Source organism: Mytilus edulis, chromosome 4, assembly GCF_963676685.1.
Source record: "Mytilus edulis chromosome 4, xbMytEdul2.2, whole genome shotgun sequence".
NCBI lineage: Eukaryota > Metazoa > Mollusca > Bivalvia > Mytilida > Mytilidae > Mytilus > Mytilus edulis.
The window spans coordinates 79,363,415-79,373,541 of NC_092347.1; the positions used below are offsets into that span (position 1 = coordinate 79,363,415).

Genomic DNA, 10,127 nt, shown 5'->3' on the forward strand with positions numbered 1-10,127 from the left:
ATTTAGAACGTAAAAGTAGCCCTACTCTGACACAAAATAGTGCTTTTGATGTCCTTGTTTACTTAAACTAACCAACAAATTTGCAGAAATGAAACTTTTGGTGAAAGAGAAATATATCTAGATCATTTTGAGCCAAAATTTACTTGTCTATGAGTTTGCATTAAAAATTGAGGATTAATGCGCACCATAGTATACTAATTTTAGATTTCCAGAAAACCAGGTTTTTGTTTTGGAGTACCTCTGGTTGATTGTCAGTTATTTTGTTAGAAGGCTTTAAAGGTATGGTGAAAATTGGCATGTAGAAAGCTGATACATGTACAATTAAGGATATACCTGGTTTCTATGAAGTTAAACTTAAGGTAAAATATTTAGAAAGCTGTGAAAATTGCAAAATTTGGTTGAACAGATAGGGATTTTTAATTGGTGGTCTGACACCTTTAAGTAGTCTCAGGCGATGATATACTGTTCCAAGCTCACACTGATTTCACCAAAATGCGTTGGAATAAAACATGCAGCTCCCAAAACAACAGACTTGATTTTTAGAAATCTGTCATTGTAAATATTTTTTTTTAAATGTATGCGATATTGTAAAAATCAAATAGAAATTTCAAGTCAAGTTTATTTTAATACATATTAATAGTCCCAGCGTATATTGAATTGCATAAATGTAACAATAATGCAATGTAACCTAAAACCCGTAGAACTAATTGTTATGGTTACATTCGTAATTAATCATTTCCTTACCCTGGCCTGCATTCCGGCAATTAGTCTCCAATGTAACAATAATTGTTTTATTGTTGTTACATTTCCATGTAACCGTAGCCAGTGCCATAAAAAAAATCGGAGTTTTATTCGTTTCCCTCCCGGCTAATATAAATTTACAATGTTTAAGGGGCGTAACTCTGTGTTAATTTCGAAATGAAACAACACGTCAGATTAAATTTCAGATGCATTTGGAGACACTTGTAGCATTTATCATTCTTTCATTGTATTCGATAAACAGTTATTGTCGTAAGAATAATTTGAATTATCCCTCATCAAGGCCAGTTACCAAATAAAACAAACAGAAACTTAAAAAGGACAGTAAAAAAACCTAACTACATCAAATTATACAGTTATACCACCATGACCACAGGCACTTGTTTCTATCAATGGGAAGGTCGACTATCCTTATACATTTTTTTTAGGGGGGTACTTCAATACTTTATTGATAGGGTGTGCCGCTGTGGTTCTATTACCCCACCCTTTTCATATAATTTAGATTTTAAAAATGTATACTATAGTGCATTAAAATATGCATGTATAAACCTATTCCCATATTATTCAAGGGTTTCATGTGGAGTGTAATGGTTTGTAATGTAACAGTGGAATACGGTTTATACCAAAGTGCCACAAGAGAAAAATTGGTTGATAAGAACAGCCCATTATCATGATAATACCAAGAAAGGTGACAGATGAAGGAGTTGTGAGAACTTTATTGACCTATTTCTGATAGTTTTCCTGACCTATTCACATATTTTCAAGCCGAAAAAGGTGACCTCTTCCAGCGGCATTTCATATCTTATTTTATACAGGAAGTGTCCCCCTGGAGGTTGAATCAGGCCATAATGAGTGAGTGAAAGTCAATACGGCATATGTTGATCCCTCCCAAAGTCCTTCCAGCCCAAGTAATTTTGAAAGATATTTTAAGTCAATCCAATCAGGAGAAGCATTTTAAATATTTGAAATTTAACTGTTGAGTCTGTCTTGATCATAAAGGGTCAACACTTTCAAATTTTAAAGATCAAGTCCACACCTAAATCAATGTACTGTTGTATGTTCACAGAATCTATATAAAAAGTTCAAAGTAATAATTTTCATGTCAGATTTATGTGCCTTGATTAAACAATGAGTACCATGGTATATACCTACAATTTCTGAAGTGATTAAAAATTCTATAGAAAGTTCCTGCTGTCTCAACATTAATTTGGAAATCCTGATGCACCCATGATACATGTACAATTTATTTGGATGTCATTTAATTACTTTTAAACTTTTGAAACATGTTTGAAGCTGTGACAATTTTACAAAAAATAGATAGATTCTATTGACATGAGGTAGGGATGATATTTACAGGCCCAGTGTCAGGATTTTTTTAGAAGCCTGGGCAGGTGTACCTGTGATTAAATAAGCTTTGAGACTGTTTAAAACAGTCTGGGGTTCTGCTAGTACAAATCATCATAATCATATTTATTTACTTGGAAGAAGTAAAAGAAAATATACTTATAAGTTACATGTATATAAGTTTATTATAATGTTTGAATAAATTCTCCCCTTAATTTTCTAATAAATTCACTTGTATAAGTGAATTATTTTTACAATCCCACAAAAATTCTCAAGTTTTGAGAGGTAAAAACATGTCTTTAATAATTTTTGAGTAGATTTCAATGTTTCATCTCATTAATTCAGCAAAGAAACTGATTGTGCAAAGATCTTGAGTATTTGCACAAGGCCTTCAAAAATTGCTCCTTTGGGGCCAGTAAATTAGCACTGTTTTGAAGAATCAAGATAACAGACAAATGGGATTTTCATTGTCCATGAAATTACACTTGAATGATTAGTAAAGACATCTGCAAAGGGCAGACAATTTAAAATTCTATCAGAGCAAAGAAATTCTAAGAATTCAAGAAAAGAAAACAGTAAAAAAATCTGAATGTCTAAGGGACATAACTTAGCCAATGTTTTTTTTACCTATACAAGTAAATAAAATTCACTTGTATAAGTATCCTACAAATTTACTTATAAGTATATTAATATTACTTCTTCAAGTAAATAAAAATTACTTGTACAAGTACATTTTGTAGTACCCCTGACTAAAAATAACTGATTTTTTCAAGGCCAAAATTATTTTTTTCCTTATGAAAATGCCAGTTATTACATTTCTAGTGAAGAACATTTTATTTAACTATATTCAAACATTTTCAGATGGAAGTAAAGTCAAACTTGCCACGACACCAAACATCGACGTACTAGAATATGGAGACGCAGTGTTTATGGAAGTTGTTGAACCTGAGGCTATTAGTTATCTGTTCAAACTGAGAAGAGCCAAGAACTTTGGAGCTGATTTTGTAAGTGTTGGCTGGTTCTTTAATTGATTTTTATATGCATGTAATAACTTGATTGATGTTTTCAATCCTCTGGACCTTTCCTGTCTAGTACCATCTGTTTGTCTCTGTAGGATATATTCCAATCCCAGGAGCAAGCAATGGACACGTGACATTAATTCTGATGTAAAATGTAGGACGAGCTGAACTAGCGGTATGTTGGGTAGCAAATATCTGTAGATATATACATGTTTCTGTAACATGTACCTAGTATTTCTTGAGTCAAAGTTCTGCCCAATTTGCAGAATTGCTAGCTGAGTTTTCTCATTATAATTTAATGATTGCAAATGAGACAACACTCTACCAGAGACCAAATGACATAGAAGTTAACAACTATAGGCAACCACACAGCCTTCAACAATGAGCACAAATTTTATTACTGTGTCAGGCTGTCAGCTATAAAAGGCTAGAAATAATAAAGGTAAAACAATTAATATGATTTAAACAATCGTTCTCATCTTGAAAATTCCTGCTTATAGCTATAAAGGCTTTAAGTAAACATTAATTATTTTATTAATGAACAGTCTAGAAATTAAAAGAACCAAACCTTTCACTTTTATAGAATGAGTAGATATGTTATATAAAATGTATGTATGTACTATAATCACTGATAATCCTGGTTTGGTTCAGATTTCTTCCAAGAGAAAGCTGTACACCAGATTGCATGCTGTTCATCTTTTCTGATTAGACTATTTTTTATTTTTCCAGGGCAAGCAACACTTTGGTATAGCTTTGGTACCAGGTGATCCATACCATGGATGCAGCCGTCTTAATAACTATAATTTGGTAGCTAACTCTGTTGTACTTTTACAGAGAGGGTAGGTATTACTTTTAATGGGATAACAACTGTATTAGATTGTCTAAGATATAGTTGTAGTAATCTCTAGATTCCAATGTCTGAAATTTAAAAAAAACCATCACAGTAGAATTAGCTCTTTTTTATGTTTTTATTGTCTCATCTGGAATGAAAGTTGTAAAATGTGAGATATGGGAGTGCTCCTTTGGTGACAGCTATTTTAAATGAAGCTTTATATTTCAGAAGGTAGAAGACCTAGATACTTCATACCTTTATTAACAGATGAATTATGGTCTTAAATTTATGAACATTGCCCTTGACCTCATTTTCATGGTTTAGGTTCTGCTAAAAAAAAACTACATTTATTTTTTTAACACACCGGTAGTAGATATAGGAAGATGTGGTATGAGTGCCAATGAGACAACTCTCCATCCAAGTAACAATTTATAAAACGTAAACCATAATAGGTCAAGGTACAGCTTTCAACATAGAGCATTGGCTCACACCAAACAGCAAGCTATAAAGGCCCCCAAAAATTACTAGTGTAAAACCATTCAAATGGGGAAACCAATGTTCTAATCCATATAAAAATCCATGACTTTCTCACTTATTGTGAGTGATATATGATAATGATATATATAACCCTTCCACATTTTCATGTGCCTGTCCCAAGTCAAGGACCTAGTCAGTAGTTGTGATATGTTGTTAATGTCTATTGCTTTTTGACAATGGAGGGTTAAAAGCAGACACTTGTTTATTTTTTTTACAAATTTTATATATTAAAGTGAAATATTGTACATGTATTGAGACTGATGTTGCCCTCCTGATGTCCTTTGGTTATTATTATTGTTATTTTGCTGTCACAAATAAGTAAACAGTACCCCAATCTCTATTTATTCATATCTCTTTAAAATATTTGATGACATTACTGTGATTATTTAGCAAGTAATTATTTTTTTGTCAAATTTATTGTCCTTCATTTATATTCAACAATAGTTACCTTAGTATGCATGACAACCTATAATTAAACAACTTCTAAAGAGACTAAATATTTGAGTGAAAAATCATTCTGCTCTAAACCAGCTACTGAATTTCAGTGTCGGAACTTCATTTTGGTACTTACCTTCATATTTCCTTAAAGCACCTGTTAAAAATTAAAGAACAAAGTGTATTAGATTTAACTAAAATTGGGTATGCTTCACCTTGATTTCAAGAGAAATGTTTTACACTGTACTCTATATAGATATAGGAATATGTGGTATTAGTGCCAATGATACAACTCTCCATCCAAGTAACAATTTATAAAAGTAAACCATTATAAGTCAAGGTACCCCCTTCAACACAGAGCTTTGGCTCACACCAAACAGCAAGCTATAAAAGGCCCCCAAAATGACTAGTGTAAAACCATTCAACCATGAAAACCAACGGTCTTATCTATATGTTTTAATCAGTTTTGGTTTTACATTGACAGAGGTTGTTCCTTTGTAACAAAGACCTACCATGCAGAACAGGCAGGTGCAGTAGCTGTAGTGATAACAGACAAAGATGAGGCCAATGATCAGGGAATTGTAGATATGATACAAGATGGAACAGAAAGAGATGTCTCAATACCAGCATTATATCTCTTAGGCAAAGATGGGTGAGTTATCTCTCTTGTATTGTTTCTGATTAGGCTCGCAAAATGTACACAGTTATAAGATCTTATTCATTATTTTACTTCCTTTTCATTTAGTGGTCAAACCCAAGTAGACCTTAATGAAACTAATCCTAACACATGAATGACCCCAACACTTGCATTAAAAAACATAATTAAATCCAAAAAGTAAACAGGATGCAAAAGTACAGGAACATCTAAAAAAGAATGTATAATTTCATGTGAAAACGAATAAAATTTCAATTTACGTTATCTTGATTAAAATGACATTGCCAGGCTTCCTGATCAGATATTTTTAGTGCCATCATTATAATGATGTGTTCTGTCCATCTTAAATTCAAAACTCTCGAATTTATTGTGTTTATTTTGATTGCAGCTTCTGAAATTCAGAGCTATAACAATATTTATTTGAACTACCCGTACATTATGTATATATATGTGATTTGTAAACATGTCATTTTAAGTCCTGTAATTTTTAATTTTTATGATTTCAGATATATGATCAAGAAAACTATTGAACAATACAATCTACCTTATGCAGTAGTCAATCTACCAATCAACATTACCTCCATTCCTATACAACAGAGGCATAACAGACCACCATGGGTGTTATGGTGAAGAATTATCTCCCTTTCATATCAGTCCCAACTGTAGAATTATATATTTAATCTCTGTGATCATCATTGAATTCCATTAATTAGACTGTAAATCAGTAACATAATTTTAAAATTTTGGACGCTATGATGTTATATAAAAAGAAAGGATTTTTTTGATTACTCTGGTCGGAATGAAAGTTGGTTAAATTTCAAAAAAAATATCCTTAGTGTTCTTTTCATGCAGAAGATTTTTTTTTAAAACCAATCAGATAACATTTTAAGAGCTAGTAATTTTTTTTATCTTACATCTCCTTAGTTCTAGATTTAAACTTGTTCAAACTCCAAACTGTTTTTTTGCCTTCTTTACATTAATTTCTTTTTTTAAACTTGCTTTGAACATGTCTGGATTTACAGTATTTTCTAAGACTAATTTAAGCCAGGTGTTATGACACGTTTTCATGGTTTTTAAATTGCCCTGCATTAGACAGGTTTAAACATTTGTTAAGCCTGATTTGGTCGGTGTTTAATATTGTTTTCATGTGTAGTCCAACACTAACCAGTGATTGATGATGCTTGACTTTTTTTTTATGTTTTTAAAATATACCACCAGGAGTCCCTGTTAATTTTATTTCTAATTGCTGAATGATTCTATTGAAAAACTGTTCTGGTGTTCATTCTTCAATTATAAAGATCAGAAAGCAGTCAGTTTGACTCTCTGTTCTTATATCTATTATGTCAACCAATTAAGTTTTCTGATTATTTTGAAAAATTTATCATAACAACAAAATCTGAAATTCTGAAAAGTTTTTCACGAGAAGTAAAACTGAATTGTCATATCCTTATGTTAGCATAGACACGATATCTTTATTTTATTAAGACTTGGTTATATGCATATAACTAAAATGAATTTATGTTGTTAAATGTACATTTATGATGATATTTTCTTGAAGATTTTTCAGTTTATTTTCTCTTTTCGTTTTCCTATTTATATGGCAGTGTTTGAAATTATTGTTGACCCAAATGCAGTATGCCTGCAGTTTTTATGAAAGATTTGTTTAAGGTTATGAATTGTAATGGAATAGGCTTTGATTTTTTGGTTAAAAAAAACTCTTCAGGATTGCTGGGTTTTTGTGGAGCCTAAGAATTTTGTTGCAGAAAGCTGGACATAGTTAAGTTTTTGCGTTTTGGTCTGTTTGTCTTATACTGTATGCAATAGGTCTACTAAATTTGGTGTATGGAATGATTGTGAGGTGTACATGTCTAACTGGCAGGTGTGATCTGACCTTGACCTCATTTTCATGGTTCAGTGGTCAAAGTTAAGTTTTTGAGTTTTGGTCTTTTTTTTTCTAGTACTCTATGTAATAGGTCAACTATATTTGGTGTATGGAAATATTTTATGATCTATTTTTCAGTCGCACAGGTTTATTTTACCTTGACCTCATTTTCACGGTTCATTGCTCAGTGTTAAGTTTTTGTGTTTTGGTCTTCTTAAACTATAAGCAATAGGTTAACTATATTTGTTGTATGGAAGAATTGTTAGCTGTACATACCTGCTTGGCATGGTTCATCTGACCTTGACCTCATTTTAATGGTTAATTGGTCCATGTTTAGTTTTCTTGGTTAATGTTAGGTTTCTGTGACAGTTGCAATAAAGCTTTATATTTAGGACTATCAGCATAATATCAATGATAAGTAAAGATGGCGAGATATTTCAGTGTGTGCACTCTTGTCTGTATTAGTTTGGACTCAGCTTAGAAAAATGTACTTAAAAAAGTCAATTATGTAGTATTCAAATGCAGAAGAATCAAAACCATTTGAATTTTTAAGCTTTAATTGGTTATAATACTCAACTTTAATATAGATGTATTCCCCTTATATTGCCAAATTAAAAGGATGTTTTCTTTTTCAGTATTTTAGTGTCATAACATTTGATACATTTGTTAATCCCTATATTCTTCAGGAGTAATTTGCCAGAATTTTGTGTTTTAAAGCAATTTTTTTTCTGTTTATAAAAAAAAATGTATTACTTTACTAATATGCAATACCAACATAAGATTTTTGTAAGTCAAATATGACCAGAATTATTCCAGAAAAAGCTGTATATGGGTATTTGGATATGTGGTTTTCTAAGTAATTATACATTATGAATTCTTGTTGAAATATTTTATTGTTATCAATAATCGGGATCAACTTCCTTATCCCCTCATTCTTTCCTGGAAAAGCCCTCAACACAATCTATGCGTCATAAAATATCTATACCATGAATAATCAGCTTATACAGTTTGACTTAAGAATGTAATATTTTGGCTATAAAAATATGCATGTATTTTCATATAGCTCTTAAAAATAAAGAAACAAAAAACAACAAAGTTATAAAAGGATTAGAGTTTGTTTTTGGTTAGAGGTAAAACATGATTATGGAACAGAATATTAAAATGATTTTGTAATTGTCTTGATTTATACTTTCATTGCTTTAAAGCAGTTCTGTGATTGAAAACAGTTTAAAATATTTTACGAAAAAATAATTTTCAAGGAAAACATCTATACTTTTGCCCTCCCAACATAACAATTGGTGAAGGAAACAACTGTAGTTGTCAGTCAAGAAAATTGCAAAGCATGTGCAAGCTGCATGAACTGTTCTAAAATATCAAGGATGCCATTGTCAAAGATATATTTAAAATTTAAGTTATCTTCCTTTGTCAAAAGTTGATGGTGAACCAACTAAAATCATAGTATTGCATTCCAAACACAATCAAATGTTTATGTTTTTGTTCCCACTAGTAAAGACATCAATCTTTACCTTTTATGCTAGCGAGCATGTTGAGGTTTAATTGTTAGAAGAACATATAATTCTTACTACTAATTTTAGAAATTATGTACTAAAATCCATTATAACTTGATTTAGCATGTTATCAAAGTAAAACATATTTTGGCCTTCATGATCACTAAATGTCCAGATTTGAAAAAAAAAGACCAGTGAACTATTAGAGGGGAACACCAACCTTAACTTTTCATTACAGGATACATACTAGTAATGCTGACAATAACTGTATGTTGTACTCCTGATGGTTATCTAAAAAAAAAATGTGCCTACCAACCTCACAATTCATTCTTGTGGAAAAAATGAAAATGATGATATATGCAATTTTCTAATTGTTATAGTTATATTTATTTATATAATATATGTATGTATATATATATTTACCTATGCAAGTTTTTACATACATGTATTTTACAACATTTGTTATGAAAAAAATAATGAAGAATTTACTTTACCAAGGCAGTCATAGATATTGTTTGAGTACCATGTTAGAATTTGAATAATTATGTTGTTTTTGAAAAGTTAAACTTATTTTATTGCAATAAACGTTTCTAAATGTATATATCTGTAAGCCTACAGAGTGACTGTATTGTAACTATTGCATATGTATGTCTTCAATATGCAGGGAATATATGCTTCTATATCATATGCAAGTAACAATCAAGGATACATATCATATAAAACAATAGCTGCCATTAATTGACACAATACAACTGAAGAATTAGATTTTGCACAAGAAAACTATAAACTTGTTATGAGAAACAATACCATATTAATCTGACATGGTTTAAATATCATGTTAGTCTTAAGGATGTTTGCTCCTCTACTTTTTTAATTTTTGACAGATTTTCGGAATCCTCTGGTTTTATCTATGTATTGCCATTAAAAAAAATTGCCCACTTACCCCGCCTTTTCTTTTTATAATTTTATTACTTGAAGTTCAAAAAGCTATATTTCGAAATCTTATAAAATCCTTGTTATTTTTTCATAGTTTTTGAAACAAAAAAGGTGCCATGTTAAATGTATGAAAACTCTAAAGAGAATTATTTCCCGCCAAATTTTCTATGACTTATAGCTCGAAAACAAGCACATTTTTGCTTATATTGTTTCTTTATTT

At 30.8% G+C, this 10,127-nt stretch overlaps 1 protein-coding gene across 1 annotated transcript; it reads left to right on the plus strand.

Annotated features, from left to right (window-relative positions):
* The first annotated feature begins 889 nt into the window (after positions 1-889).
* On the plus strand, positions 890-9,570 carry LOC139520650 (protease-associated domain-containing protein 1-like). Its single transcript, XM_071313483.1, has 5 exons — positions 890-1,011; positions 2,965-3,107; positions 3,852-3,961; positions 5,411-5,578; positions 6,088-9,570. Exons 1-5 carry the CDS (start codon positions 948-950, stop codon positions 6,209-6,211), a joined length of 609 nt encoding a protein of 202 aa, XP_071169584.1. The 5' UTR covers positions 890-947; the 3' UTR covers positions 6,212-9,570.
* The last annotated feature ends 557 nt before the right edge of the window (positions 9,571-10,127 follow it).